This window comes from Camarhynchus parvulus, chromosome 1 (genome assembly GCF_901933205.1).
Source record: "Camarhynchus parvulus chromosome 1, STF_HiC, whole genome shotgun sequence".
NCBI classification, from domain to species: domain Eukaryota; kingdom Metazoa; phylum Chordata; class Aves; order Passeriformes; family Thraupidae; genus Camarhynchus; species Camarhynchus parvulus.
This window is the reverse complement of record NC_044571.1, coordinates 8678276-8693874: the sequence shown is the minus strand read 5'-3', so window position 1 is coordinate 8693874 and position 15599 is coordinate 8678276. Positions and strand designations below refer to the sequence as shown.

The 15599-nt window shown below is 45.7% G+C and overlaps 1 protein-coding gene across 1 annotated transcript in view; it reads left to right on the top strand.

The window, feature by feature from the left end:
- Positions 1-10137, top strand: part of TSPAN7 (tetraspanin 7) — an 89947-nt gene extending 79810 nt beyond the window's left edge. Inside the window, exons 6-8 of the mRNA XM_030949478.1 lie at positions 1741-1824; positions 8060-8132; positions 8996-10137. Of these exons, the coding sequence (XP_030805338.1) occupies positions 1741-1824; positions 8060-8128 (153 nt within the window). The 3' untranslated portion in view covers positions 8129-8132; positions 8996-10137. The remainder of the gene's footprint in view (positions 1-1740; positions 1825-8059; positions 8133-8995) is intronic.
- Positions 10138-15599: the final 5462 nt, after the last annotated feature.

The window sequence follows — 15599 nt, the reverse complement described above, 5'->3', positions numbered from 1 at the left end:
TCCTGTCCTGCACCAGTGGGTGCTGCCCTTGCACAGTAAGGATTGAGCAACTGAGCCGCATGTAAGCAATGTTCTTCAGAAAACAGATTATTGTGGCTTGGGAAAACAGATTCTTCAAGTGAGGAGGGTGATCACAACTCTGCCGTTGCATGTTTTGTTGACAAGATCTTCTGTCTCCCTTAAATTACCGCTGTGCTTCAGTGTTGCATCTCTTGAAGGCTCTCTAACAGAACTGGTTTCAGAAGAGCTGGGAGAGCATTAAGCCGTGTCAGACAGAATGAAAATGCTGCTTGAGAAACCTAATCTCATTGCATAACATGTAAGACACACAAACTATAGTTGCTTGATGGGTTAAATAAGCAAGCTTGAATCAGACTTACTATACACTGTGGTAAAACAGAGTTGATATGTACACATAAACATTTCAGAAATTAATCAGGACCAGCTGTACTACTATTAGGTTCAGTACTTCATTACTCTCAGGATTAAATGTCTTGTGATGTTATAAAAGAAGTTAAAGAAATGGTACAATTTATTTAATGAGTGCCCTGTCTGAAATAAAGAACATTGTTTGCCCTTCTTGCTGTTATTTTTTACAAGCACCTGATGCTCTGAGGCCATCAAGAGTTCCTACAGTGCTTGCAGAATGAGGGGTGTGTGGATGTGGGTGAAATGTGCAGACATTTCTGTCTTATGGGACAGGAGTCCAAGCTGGGAAAGACAACTGGCTGTTATTTCTGAGTTTTCCAATTTCTGATCAAGTGGATAAAGCTATAATGTAAAAAACTCCTCAGGACTGGCCTTCAGCCAGGGTGTTGGTCATTTGAGGAAGGTGGCAAAAGGGGCTGAGTAGTGACTTTGGATTGTGGGGACAGATGAGTTAATATGAAAGAAAAAAGAGATGTGCAGTGGTTTTGGTGCCATGTTTCTTTTTTTCTTCCCGTATCAAGTCACATGTTTAGATTAAATTAGGCACCACAAAGTAGGAGATAACTTCAAATGCTTTTTTGAGGAGTCAAATAGGTGAGGGGAGAAACTGGGCAAATATTATTATACTGAGGAGGAACATCTCAAAAAAGTCTATCCAAGAGAAGGGCAGATATTGCACATGAATCCTTTGGCCCCAGTCTGAGCTGTGAATTGAGGCCTGAAAAAGAAAGTCAGCAGACAGAAAATTCAGTTTGGGGAGCAGGACAGGGAATTTTATGTCCAAGGGCAAATGAATCAAGAAAATTCATACAAAACCCTTGATAACTTTGTTACATGGTTTAAAGTTACATGCTGTTCAGTGCCTTGCCTGGTGTCCTTTGATGGGTAAAGGCAAGCAGAATGCCTCAAGGGACACTTTATTAAATATCTAGAGTATTAGGAAATCAGCATCATTTATTCATTTTTGACATCTGTATTGCATTATAACATTGCTGTATTGTTACTGGTTTGGTTTCAGGTCAAAGCTATATTGTTTTTTAACTGAGTTTCTTTAAAAAGACCCATAAAAATGAGTGCAACATCACATTTAGATTTTAAAAGTATTGAAATGCATTCGTTTCTAAAAGTAATTGGTTTTGCCACAACTCCACATCATTCACTCAGAATTGCTGTTTTAGAAAAAAAGGTGACACTGTTGGAAATGACAGCAGAAATACTGTCTAGCCAGAGTTCATTCTAAATGAGAAATTTGTATGTATGCATTCATGGCAGGGAAGGTCAGTACAAAGAATGATGATGTTTGTTTTCCAGGGCTGTTATGACTTGGTGACCAGTTTTATGGAGACAAATATGGGAATCATAGCTGGAGTGGCTTTTGGGATTGCATTCTCACAGGTATGTGCATAAACACTCCCCTTCCCCCCTTTTCTTTTCCCCTCTTTTTCTTTACCTGGACTTCAAGGAAGGAAGGATTATGGAAAGGGACTGAACTCAGCATGCTCATTAGTCCTGAGGTCATCTGTTCATTGATTTTCTTTTTTTCAACTTAAATGAAGTTTCTCCTTGGGAATATCAGTTACGGTTGAGCTAATGACTAGCTCAAGGAAAACAACTTGTCCCTGCACTGGGTCAAATAGAGGTTAACCCAATAAAACATTGGCTTAAATGGAGCATAAATGCTAAGAAGACAAATAGCTTATCCATTGTTTGGGTAGGCTTCTATCTTCTAAGTACTCTTATTTGTTCTTAAAAGACTCAAGAATTCAAAGGAGTGCACCCTCAGGCCTCCCCATCCTGGACCTGGGGCCTGGAGAGGACACTTGGTGACCAATTTGATTTATTTTCCCTTTAACACTGAACAGTGAGAAATGTTAAATCTACCAAAATCAGATTGTTAAACCAACTCCTTGTCTGCACCAAAAGGAGTGTGGCACCAAGAGGAGAGCTAAGCAGGGGTTTTCTGCTCCATGATGTCCAAACTGAATCTATGTAGACAGGAACTGGGGAAAGTATAGCTCTGGTCAGATTGTTCTGATCAAGAATGGGCAGGAAAACACCTGCATCTTTCAACAAAATGCTCCTTTATACCACTCACTTCGTGTGTCACAGCAGGGACTCTGCTGGAAACATTCAAAAATGAGAGAGAGGGAAATATGCACAATCAAAACTGTCCCCAAGCCATGTGGGAAACAGCCCCCACATCCTCTCCATCAGCCTGCACACAGCCTGAGGGAGCCCTAAAATTGTCTGGGCTCAGTCTGGCTGCCTGCCCTGCCTTGGGCATGTCTGGAAGCCTGATGCCCTGTGGCCCAGGTGTTGGATGTGAGCAGCCCATGGTTTGGTGTGGGTGGAAATGTTGGTTCACCACAACAGCAGCTGCCCAGAGCATGTGCCTGCGTGTCAGGGATCCAGAAAAGGTGAACAATCTGGAGCTGTTTGTGCATGGACAAGGGCAGGTCAGGGTGTTTTTAATAAGCTATTCTAATTCTTGTTGAATGGTGACAGCATTGATATTCTTCTCCAGCCTTGATTAGGGTTTGATTGCTGCTACAGGACTCCAGGCTCGGGTTTCAGTTTTGGTTCTAGGTAGCCAGAAGGCTGTAAAGCATCGTTTTAAATGCCTCCTGTAAAGCTATCCAAAAGAAAAATGAGACTAGTAGAATTGTAAAATATGCTGCTGGGGGAAAAAGTCAGGACCAATACTGCCTGAAAGCATTTAATGGGTGTTTCATGGCAGGCTGCAGGCAGCTAGGGCTGCAAGGCATTTAGTCCCTGTGACTGAGGGGAAAAATGAGGTTTTGGTGTGCTGTTGGCATCTCACACTGCTGGTGGCACCAGGAGCCCTGCTGCCAGGTGGGGATGTCACTGCCCAGAGCAGGCATTGGGCTCTGGCACTGTGAGGACATGCCCAGTTGCTTGGGGTGTTAGCAGACTTCTAAAAAAGAGAAGAGAGAGGCTGCAGAGAGGAAAAACACAGCTCTCCCAGGCTCTGAAGAATAGAAGGTGGCCAGTTTTAATTCACTGAGTAATCTGTTTTGCTGGGCCCAATTAGGGACAGTGTTTACAAATTGATTTCAGGTGAAGGTGGCTGGCAGAAATGCCAGGCAGGGCTCCAGCTGCAGGCGAGGTTTTGCTGTTCCTATTGCGAATAGGTTTAATCTAAATAAAAGACAAATTAAATCACGTTGCTCCTCTACAGCAAAGCATGCTCAAGGGCCTTTCCTTCACGTGATTTGTTAGGTGTTGACTAGCATGGGGAATGTGCTGATGCCCAGAAATAGGGAAAGTTGGTGTAATGGCATTGCAAATCTTACAGGCCTGGCACAGACCTCCCCATCAGAGTCAAGAGTTCTTATAAAAACCACTGTGTTGCTGACCTTGTCTGATCTGCTCCTCGGGTTTGAAATAATAACAACAAAATAAAATTTGATGGTTTTTGGACCTGGATGCCAATGTTCACTTCCAGCTGGAATAATTTCCATTTAGCAGGTGCTCTTCAGAGCAGAAAAATTATTGCTGTGTTGTGCCCAACAGAGAATAAAATTATGCAAACTGCACAGATGATGGAGAGCTGTGCCTAGATAAAACTGCAGTGCAGGCATTGGCTGAAGGAATGCAAGAGACACTGTCTGGAGGGGTTCAGAGATTGTCAGTAGGGGAGACTCAGTGCAATGTTCACATTATTCCCTTTGTGCTGAAATCAGGCACTCTCCACGTGCTCCAGACCAGTTGTTGGGCATGTACAGGTCCCATCATTCTAAGATAAATTCCCATGCAGCCATGGACCCTCTCTGCTGTCAGCATCAGTGTGGGCAGCTCTGCCTGAAGGTGGATTTGGTTCTGGTGCAGAAATCATCCACCTTGTCTGCTCCAGCTCCTCCCTGAGCACAGGGAGGCTGGGACTGGCTCAGGGGTGAGGAATGGGATCCACATCAGCATCCAATATGTGACTTGAAATCTGGTCTAAGATTGGGCTGTTTCTGAGGGCTAATCACAGTGGATTCAGTGGAGGCAGGGCCTGTGACAGAGGCACACCAGAGCACAGGAGGCTGATCAAACAACTGACATGTGACACAGAAAATTCTCTCTTTTAAAATAGAGCCAGAGAACTTGCACGTTTGGAGATTTGCATTTTGAGAATATGGCAAGGTATTGAGCTAAGAAATTATTCCTGATTCCCCTCAGCTTTGGCTTACCTGATGTGCTGATGAATTCCAAGTTAGTTCAACACATTTCTATTTATAGAAATTCTCCCAAAGAATGAAAAATTATGACAATATCAAGACCCAAAATAAAATGGAAATTCAAATTGCAATTCAGTTTCTTTCTCTTCAGTATAATAAGGTGTAATAAATATGTCATGCAGAACAGCTTCCAGTCAGTGGTAACTCCTACAGAGTAAGTGTATTAAAAAGCCAGTTATTATGTGTACAGGGGGGATAAGATTGCTACAAAATGTGCTGTGGATGGTTTTTAGAGGCTAGAACTAAGATGTGCCTGAGATTGCCCCTAGAAACCATGAGAAATTCACTGCATTCTGCTTGCTGGAGTGACCTGTGGCCAGCAGGATGGTAGACACACCTGAGGGGTGTGGGTTTCCTCTTGTCTAAACCAAAGAATTTGTCAGCATTTTCAAGTTTCCTGTGACAAGACCACGGTATGGAAAACTCTCTGCTTTCTATCTAATAGCTCAGAAGACCCAAGATAATCTTAGGGAAAAAAAAGGGCAGAAAAGAAAAAAGTAAGAGAGAAGACAAATGAGAACCAAGTCTGTCAGCTTAGCACTCAAAAATCAAGAGACTAAAATCAAATAAATGAATAAGTGGATAAAAGTTGAGATGGGGCATTTGAGAGGCAATGGGAGTGCAGGGAAATGAATGCAGCTCCCAGCAGGAGTTTCTTTGTGGGAATCCTTTACCACCAATTCTGGTTTTTCAAAGGAGCTGCAGGAACCTGGTGCACAATGGGATAAGGAGCTTCCTCCTGCCTGAAGAGCAGAGGAGGCAAGTGATGGAACAAATGCAGAGAGCAAGGCAGGGTGCAGAGTGCTGATTTGTGCTGCAGTCTGGGAGCCTCTAGCCTGACTGAAAAGCAGAGGACTCTAGTTCTGCCTGTAATGAAAGAGCACCGTGGAGAAAATGCAGCAGCTCAGTGCAATATTGCCTCTTTTGGGCTGCAGGAGGAGCAGTGCTCTTGTGGTTAAATGTGGAAGTCAACACATCAAAAAGCACATGTTTTTATATGCATTCAAAGCATTTCTGGACTATTTATTACAGCTCTGTTATGTCCTGGTAATACTTAGAAATGCTGAATAAAATGTGTGTGCTATGGCTTGACATGCATGCCATTATTTTTGAAATACAGAGTTAAACATTATGTCACTATAAGCACTTAAATGCCTAAACCAGCCTAAGGTCAGAGCCAAGAATCAATAAGTGGGCCATAGATCATGAAGATAGATTCATGAGTAACCTGCCACTTGTCTTAGGAGTGAGCTGAGTAAAACAAAACACCATTAAATGCCTGCAGATGCTACAAAGTTTGGACACACTGATTATTAGAGTTACAGCCCACCCAGAACAGGAGAATCCCTAATTAGAGATATCTGGGGAAGTCTGCTCCAGTTGCAGGGGGAAAGAAAAGCCTGTGGTTTCCTATTTGTAGAGGCTGCAGCATCTTACCCCTTGTAAACCTAATGCAAGCAGCAGATTGTGGTGGTTGAGAAGAGAAGTGGCTGTAACCTGGGTGCTTGTGGTGGGGAAAAATAAACAACTGCAATGTACATTCTTGGCCATGGTAGGGAGGAATTTATTTGGGTCTGGGCTGGAATTTGCTCAGGGAAAATAATTTGGGTTAAATACACTGCAAAGTTCATCTTACTTAAAAATGCAGTAAGGCAGAGAGGTGACTTCTGAGCCCAGCCAAGAAAGGTGAAGAAAGACTGAAACTCACCACAAACACAGAAAAGTGACAATGAAGGAGGTGGGAGAGGGCCACCCTGAGCCACTCCCTCTGTTCAGCCTGTCAGAGCATGGAGAAATACATAGCACTGTCCAAAACAGAAATCTCATTCTCCCAAATTCATCTGAGCTAAAGAAACAGTGCATGAGCCAGCTGCAGGAGTGTTGTAAGAATTCCCATTAGTGCAATACAGCAGAGTGTCAGGTAACCTGTAGAATGTGGTTGGTTTTCAGCAACACCTTCAGCAATTGATTAAATCATCCTCGCAGTGATGAGTAGAATAGGTAACAAAATGGCTAAAATGTCTTCTTGGGATCAGCTGAGATTTTTCAGGGCTGATGAGGTTTCCACCTGTGGCAAGACCACGGTATGGAAATCTCTCTGCTTTCTATATAATAGTTTAGAAGACCACGATAATCTTAGGAAAAAAAGGGAAGAAAAGAAAAAAGTAAGAGAGAAGACAAAAGCATATTGTTTTGGCAACCAAAAACACAGCCCCTGGACCCTGGTAGCTTTGGTTTTTGTTGGAGGTTGGTCAGGAATCGATACATGTAGTTCTAACCAAGGCAGTGTCATCCTTGGTGCCAAAATCAGGGGATGCATGTGGGGAACAGGAGGGTTCAACCTGCTTTTAAATGTGACTCAGTGCCCTTTTGAAATTCCCAGAAGAGCTCTGGTGGACACTGAAACAGGAAACTGAACAAATCTCTGGCAAAGAAGCATGGCCTGACGAGGACTGGGACATCTTAGGGACAGGAAAGTGTATCTAGATTTGAGTTAACCCTGGCTTAGCCTTGCTCTGGGCTGGTGCCAGCCCAAATCAAGATGGTACAGATGTGTATTTTGATGATTGTGTTAACAGGGAGCACTGCCTGGTCTAGGGGAAGGGACACAAAATCCAGAGGAGTGAAATAGGAGGATCCAGTCTGGATGAGCAGCCAGCCAGTCATACCTAGGCATGCTCTGGATATGCTCGGGAGTTAATGAATTGACCAACCCCAATGAGAAAAGTGAGGTTGAATTATTTACAGCGTATTAACACTGTTGGCACATGAAGGAAGCACTAAGAAACTGCAATAGACAAAACATTGAAAAGATTGAGTGCTTATTGATGAGTGGAAGCCTGGGATCTGTTTTCAATAATCTGAGTGACAGCCAAGGGAATAGTGAATTACTTTTTAAAAAGTTATTTCCAGATTTACAGTGCTCATTTCTACAGTGCTGCATCTCTTATAAAGGAAGCATAACCAGTGTGGGACATCAGGAAGCTTTTCCCTGGCACAGTGATAAAGAAGTTAAAGGCACCAGCTCTCAGGGCTGAGGGGTGGTGGTGAGGAATCCACGTGGAGCAAGTGAAACACAGCCTGTAACAAGCTGATACCCCCAGCAGTTTATTCATGTACATCTGGCTTGGCCAGACATTGACAACGGGAGTAAAAAATACCAAAAAGTCATGCTGTCTGTCAAATAAATGTCAAAAATCAAGAGGAAGATCTGACAAAGACAGACAACAGGTTTAAATGCTGTTTTTCTAATTAGAGCAGTCCTTAAAATAGGGCATAAATACATTGTGCATAATAACTCCAGAACATGAATTACATGTTTACCAATCCTCTGCATTGATGTACGTAACTGAAATTCTGTTCTGTCTCTGTCTTGTCTGGAACAGTTGATCGGGATGCTGCTGGCATGCTGTCTGTCCCGGTTTATTACTGCTAACCAGTACGAGATGGTGTAACAAGGTGAGCTTTTCCCATTTTCCAGGGGGTAAAACTATAAAAGCCTCACTGTGGTATTGTGGCTGCGCTGCTTCTGCTGAAGACAGTGAGCAAGTTCTCATTCTAAGTTCTCATTCATTCATTCGGAGCGTGTTCATTGAGAATTAAGCCTTCCCATGGGCTTCTTTGCTTTGGGATTTTCATCCCAATTTTGTGTGTGGTGGGGAAAAAAAAGAAGGGTGGAGGGAATGCAGTGTTGAATTTTGTCATTTCAGTTTTCTTGGGAAGAGATGTCGGAACCCAGGAGATTCCTCTGGCTGCCCTGGAGGACTCAAGCCCCTGCCCAGGGGGCTCAGAGACTTAGCACAGAGCCCAAGACCCCTGTGCCTTTGATTTGGCCCTTGGAAAAAGAATACCTATCACTTATGTTAGACAGAGAGCTTCTACTCTAAACCAATCTAGAAGTGCCAACATCACCCAGAAGATGGAGGTTAGGAATAAGAAGGAGAAAGGCTGGACATGTCCAGATTCCTCCATCTTGCCCCCTGAACCCCCATTCTAAAAACCCCAAAAATCTATTTTTCACCCCGTGATAAATTCACGATCATTCTACTTAAACTGTCATGGTTTGTAATTCTTCATACAAGGTTGGTAACTGTTATTTCCAAGGGCTAAATCAAAGGCACAGGGGTCTTGGGCTCTGTGCCAAGGTCTCTGAGCCCCCCGGGCAGGGGCTTGAGCCCTCCAGGGCAGCCAGAGGAATGTCTTGGGTTCCAACAAAGAAATTGCAAAAAACACCTGCTGTGAATACTGATATCAACCAAAGCAGCCCACGTGTTGGTTTGTTATTTTGTTTTTTGGGTTTTTCTATCCTCCCTGCTCTCCAGTCTTTCAAGAAGTGTGAAGTCCAGAGCCTGTGTGAAGACCAGGAGCTGCAGAGCTGGAGAAAGACTGCCATGAATGTTATAGCACACACTGTCTCTCGCACGCACGCACGCACGCACACCCCCACGAGCAAGCCCGTGCGCGCGCACACTCGCACCCACCCCACTCCCCAAGTGTCCCACGCCTAGTGTCCCATCCTGTGAAGTTCCACGGTGCCACCCGGAGTGTGGCCGGGTCCCCTCGGCCCCCAGAGCCAGCGCCACCCCCGGGGGACGGCACCGTCTGTATGTTCTTGGTCACACAGTAGTTGCATCGTAAGTTAACAAAGGTAACTCATTAACAGCGTTGATCGGGCTGTGCATGTAGTGACTGGAGGGCATAATTAGCCTTTCACCATGGTTAATAAGTGTTGCACACATCCATATAAACCGGTATATGAAATATATATTCTTTTTCGGTTTTTATCTTAATTTCTTGGTTTGTTTATTGCTTTACTAAGGTTTCCATCCTTTCCCCCCTTCCCCTGCGCCTGTCCCCCCTTCTCCCCAAAAACAAAGGAATCAGTAACATAACATAAAGATACTTGAAAATGATGTTAAAATGTTGTGCTTGAAGGGAACTGTTATTCCTGATGTTCTTCTACATCTTTGATTCTTACTCAGTGTTGTATGCCTAGTGCGTATCCCGGTAGGCTTTGTCTAGTGCATTTTGCCTCGGAACCTGATCCTGTGTAATACTGTTATTAAGCTGTGTTGTTGCTTACTGTGAAGGCAGAAATTTTTGCTCCCTTTATTTTTATTATGTAGCTATGAACTAATTGAACTGTGCTGTACTGCGGCCTTCATACTTTTTTCCTGTTCTTTCTTTTTGTTTTCTTTCTTTTTTGCATTGAGGTTGCAGCCACCAAGTACATTGTTGAATCAAATGGAAATAAAAACACACACACACACAGACACAAAAAAAAAATCTCAAAAAAAAATAACAGGCATATGAAATATTTTTGGGGGAAAGCAAAAGTTTAAAACCTTTTTAAAAAAAAATAGGACTTTTTTAATAATGCCTCTGTCTAGCATGCAAATGAGAATGCATTGATATTGTGAGTATTTGTGATATACGTATTAATAAATGGAACCATTACAGATTTCTAGCTGCTTCTGTCTCATTCTTTAGTTATAAGAAAACTCTTTGGGAGGGGGTGAAGTGAACATGAAACGCCTGGGCACAGCTTGGTGTGACATGTTTTTATGTGTTTTCTAACAACTAATTTGCTTGTAAAAGAGAAATGTCACTACCCTGGGAAAAGAAAAAAAAAAGAAAAGGAGAAAGAGCTGGAATTGTTTCAAAACTCCTTCTACAGCTGGTTTCACCATGTGACAAATACCCTCTGCTTTGCAAGTTTTCTTCTTGTAATTGTTAAAAATCTGCAGTGTTTAATTATCCCATCCTTAGTGCTGTGAGTGATTTTGGCATTAAGCATTTCTCTCTTGATTTTGGTGAGAAAGGAGAGAAGAGAGCTTTGGGGTTGAGGGGTAGGCTCGTGGAAAGGCAGGCAGTTATCACTTGAATGAGTGAAATGTCACAGACGTGGCAGAAAACCCATGGACGTTTAAACCTGGGAATTTTGGGCCAAGCCCTTAGCTTGGCAGTGTGGACAGAGAGGGAGACTTGAGAAGTCCTGGAGCCTTCTGGTTGTGGGAGCTGTGCAGCTGCTGGAGCCCCAGTCCTTCCTCTGTCTGTCTGTCCATCCATCAGTGCCACTGTCTGTGGGGCTGCCCTGCCTGGTGCCTCCAGCATCAGAGCCTGGTGAACCTCTGGGTGTGCTGGCGTGGGCAGTGCACTCCCACCCACAGCTCTGCAAGGGTTCCCAGCCACAGAAACCTGCCAGCATGTCTTAAAAACCCCAGTAGCATCTTCTTTAGCTTTATTCAGAGAGCCCTTCCAGAGCAGGAAAGAGAAAGAGCTTTACAAATAGAGGAGGAATCTGGTCCCCAAATTGATCTGCCCTCAATAAAACATCTGCTGTGAGGGAGCCAGATATCTTTAGAGGTGGAGATGCCAATGCAGGTCCTGCATCTGTGCTGGGCAGCCAAGCAGGACGGTGCTGAGGACAAAGCCACTGGGCAGGTCACAGCACTCCCAATTTGCAGTCTCTTCTGAGGCTTCAGAGCAGCCACAGCCGCTTGCTGGTTGCTGGGGCTACGCCGTGCTGGAGCGATGCCCTTCTCCTGCAGGCACAGGATATTCACAGAGAGATGTTTTTCCATGCCAGAAGGAACTGGCCCACCAGCTGCCCCAGTTTCCCTCCTCTATTCACTGCCAGGCAGGTCTCCCCTTGCCCCTCGGAGGGGAGGGAGGTGGGTGAGGCTGCCCTGCCTCCTTCAGGAGTCACCAGTGACCTTCTGGAGCACAAAAGCACCAGCCTCTCCTTGGTTTTCTTTCCTTTTTTTTTTTCCTTTTCATTTTCCTGAAAGAAAGAGCTGTTTGTGCCAAGAGCTGTTCCTTTTGAAGATGCTGATGTTGGGTGACAGGTCAGCAGGCCCCCAAACGTGCCTGTCCCCATTCAGGAGCGCTGAGCACAGCTCAGCTTTAAGGCGTAAGCGCTGAATTAATCCATTCAGCAAAGCCCTTCAGTGCGTGGTCATTGTTTCCCTCAGCACAGCACCACTCCTGCTTTTATGGGGTAGGTGTGTTAATTGGGCTCTTGGCAGCTTCCCTGAAGAGGATCCGGCTGCTGGAGGAACTGCCAGGGGCTTCCCTGGCGGAATCCTCCTGGCCCGGGCTGGGACCACCCAGGCTGCACTGGCTGGCATCGCCCTGGCAGCCCGGGGTGGAGCTGGAGCATCCCTGCTCCCCTCCCTTCCCTTCCCTTCCCTTCCCTTCCCTTCCCTTCCCTTCCCTTCCCTTCCCTTCCCTTCCCTTCCCTTCCCTTCCCTTCCCTTCCCTTCCCTTCCCTTCCCTTCCCTTCCCTTCCCTTCCCTTCCCTTCCCTTCCCTTCCCTCCCTCCAGGAGGGAGAACTGGGGTTCTGGCTGATGTAGGAAACACTGCTGGAGCTGCAGAGTGTCAGGACCCAGGACATCCCGCTGGCTGTCCTGAGCAGCCAAGACCCCTGCCAGGGGTCTCAGAGACCCTGGCACAGAGCCCAAAATGCCTGTGGTTTTGATTATGACCCATGGAGCAAGTTACCAACCTTAGATTAAGATCTGCAAGCCACGACAAATTAAGTAGAATGATAGTGAATTTATCACGAGGTGAAAAAGTATATTCTGGGGTTTTTAGAATGGGGGTTCAGGGGGGGCAAGATGGAGGGATTGGGGTGTGTCCTGCCTTTCTTCTTCTTGGCCTCCATCTTCTGCTGTGCTGTTGGCACTTACAGATTGGTTTAGAGTAAAAGCTCACTGTCTAACTCAGGTGATAGGTATTGGGAAGTAATTGTAAACATTGTACACGTAGTTTTTAGTATAAAGACATAACACTGCCCTGGGAGCAGGGAGGGTGCCTGGAACTGTCCTGCTGGATGGACCTCGGCAGGGCAGGAGAAAGAATTTTATAGATAAGATACAATAAACAACCTTGAGACTGAGAAATGAAGAGCTCTGACTCCTTCTTCAAGTGCTGGGCTGGGAAAAGAGACTTTTTAACATTTCTCAGGGTCACTCTGACAAGCTAGAGACCCCAACAGCAGAGAACGGGTCGGTGTCAGCCGGGCAGGAACGAGCGGGATTTTCCTTCCAGAAGTGTTTGCCCCGGGGTCCCTCTGCTCCCTCTGTGTGAACTGAATGAGCAGCACAGGAATCTCTCTGCTCCTGCTGGGCTGGGCTGGCTCTGGCTGCTCATCCCTGCCTGAGCAAATTGTGCTCTGTGCAGTTAGTGAGCCAGCTGGGCCAGGGAAGGCTGGGCAGGTGTGGCAGTGAAAGCAGATGACTGGGCAGCCAGATAAGCCCAGGAGGGGTGGGAGGAATGGCTGGGGGTTGAGGAGAGTGATCATAGAATCATTTAGGATGAAAAACACCTTAAGATCAGTCCAACTGTTACCCCAGCACTGCCAAATCCACCTCAAAATCAGGACAACACATGAAGCAGGACTCTGGGAGGAGGAAGAAGGAGCAGCACCTTGCTTTGGTCCCAGTGAGCTGCCAGCTTGGTTTGGCTGTGGTGCACCAGCAGCCTTAGCTGATGTGTGTGCTGTCCTGAGCTGCATCCCAGGGCTGGTTTCTGCTGAGAGGACAGCATGTTGCTGTGAGGGTGATTTTTCACTGTGTCAGTGAACTGTGGCAGCTCTTGGAGGCCTTGCTGCTGCTGCTGCTGCCATCCCTGGGTCAGCATCACTGCAGAAGAGACTGGCTTTGGTACAGGACTTCAGGCTCCTGCTCCTTGGAGGACCCAGTGCAGCCCCTAAGATGATTTTGTCTTCTGTGATTCTTCCCTTGACTTCAATGGCTCATTAATATTGAAGATCATTTTAAAGCTAGGAAGTTAATTTACTGCCAGCCAAGCCCCTTGCATAAAACACCTGGCATCCCACTGGAGGCGAAGGGTTGATCAGGATGTCAGACTCCCACCAGGGCTGAGTGAGGCCTGCTTCACTGTGAACCTGTATCACAAAAATAAAGATCCTCCTAAACATCCTGTATCCAAAAATAAAGATTTGACACAGCAATGACACTTCTCTATTTTGTAAGTAAAAGTGTTTTGCCCTCCAAATGCGTAAAGTGTGGTCAGCTTCCTGCAAGCTGTTTCTGCCAGCTTGGCCTGGTTTTGAAGTAAAAAGCTGTTGCTTTTGCCTTTTTCTTGTCACTGCACCAGTTCCTGTTGCAACCAGAAAACATTTTACTCAAAAGTCATTTCAGTTTTGTCCAGAGTGACTGGAGTGTCACTGGAGCTTGGTGTGTGCAAGCTCATGAAAAGCAAGCTGTGCTGAGGCAGCAAGTCCTAAGCTCTGGAGTCTGTTCTGCTCCCTGTAGCTGCAGTGTGGTTATTTTTCGTGTCTGGAGTTGTCTGTAGATGGCACTGAGGACTTGTTTTAGATTGTGGTCCTCCTGTGTGATCAATAACTGGGGAGTGTGTATTACAGACCCAAAATGTCCAGGCCGGGTTGGATGGGGCCCTGTGCAGCCTCATCCAAGGAGGGGGTGGAACAAGATGAACTCTAAGGTCATCTTGTTCCAATCCAAACTATTCTGTAATTCTGTGATTCTCTCCCTGGTGCACTGTGCAACAGTGCAATTCCAAATATTCCCAAAGCAACTACTAGATCACCTGAATGATATTTTTTATTCACCATACTTGGCCAAGACTTGCAGGAGCAGTAGATTCCAGGCAGCCCCTGGAGGTATTTCCAGAATGCTTTCAGAAGGTGCCAAATGACCAACTTTTTGTTAATCCAGCCTTCTCAAAACCTCTGAGGGCACTGAAAAAAGTCATTTCTGAAAGCCCTATCTGTTCTTAAAATGCTCAACCAAGTTAAAAAACATTGATTTTATTAAAACTGTGCTTTCCAGAGGGAAAGAGAGCTTTCTGGCTTGCATGTGGAGGGTATGGTTTGTGTGCTTTATCTTTTTGAGTAGAGAATCAGAAAGTATGATGTGAGAGAAGACTGATGCCCTGTAAAACTGCTGGGGTAGCACAGGAGAAGGAAAAAGAGGAAAAAAAACCTTCTCCAGTCAGAGGGGTTGGAATTGGGAAGTAGCTCAATCTGATGGTGAGTCTCACAGTAGCTCCAAGGTCAGTGGGCTCAGCAGCTCAGCTCTGCAGCCACGGGGTCTGAGGTCTGGTCTGGAGGGGATTGTTGCCTGCCAGGACACCTCTTACATCCCCTGGGTGGTGAGAGCAGCCTTTTGTGGGAGCCTGTAGGTGTCAGACAGCTAGAAAGTACTGCAGTGCTCATCCAGGGAAATTCACAGCCAGCAGCAGCCCATGGCACCTCCTGAGGCTTTGCAGGAGCCTTTGGACCCTGGTGCTTTCCTACTCTGCCTCCCACAGGCTGACTGCACTTCTGTGGGGTTTGCTTTTAATGTAGTGTTTGTAAGTCATTGCTTCCTCAATTGCACTTGGTCGGCGCTTGTGTTGATTTTTTTTGGTATCTTCAGCCCTGTATTTAGCTGTAAATAAAAGCAAACAAATTATTATCCGGAATTTTCTTCATCTTGGAGTGCAGTGTGACCCAAAGATCAGGTGAATGAGTTTTCCTCCCAAGGAATGGGTACCCTGGCCCAGGGATTGTTGCTGTGAGCTACTGCTTTTGCTGTGTGCTCCTCCTTTTGCTGTGTGCCTCTCCTTTTGCTGTGTGCTCCTCCTTTTGCTGTGTGCCCCTCCTTTTGCTGTGTGCCTTTCCTTTTGCTGTGTGCCTCTCCTTTTGCTGTGTGCTCCTCCTTTTGCTGTGTGCCCCTTCTTTTGCTGTGTGCCATTCCTTTTGCTGTGTGCCTTTCCTTTTGCTGTGTGCCCCTCCTTTTGCTGTGTGCCTTTCCTTTTGCTGTGTGCCATTCCTTTTGCTGTGTGCCTCTCCTTTTGCTGTGTGCTCCTCCTTTTGCTGTGTGCCCCTTCTTTTGCTGTGTGCCATTCCTTTTGCTGTGTGCCTCTCCTTTTGCTGTGTGCCCCTCCTTTTGCTG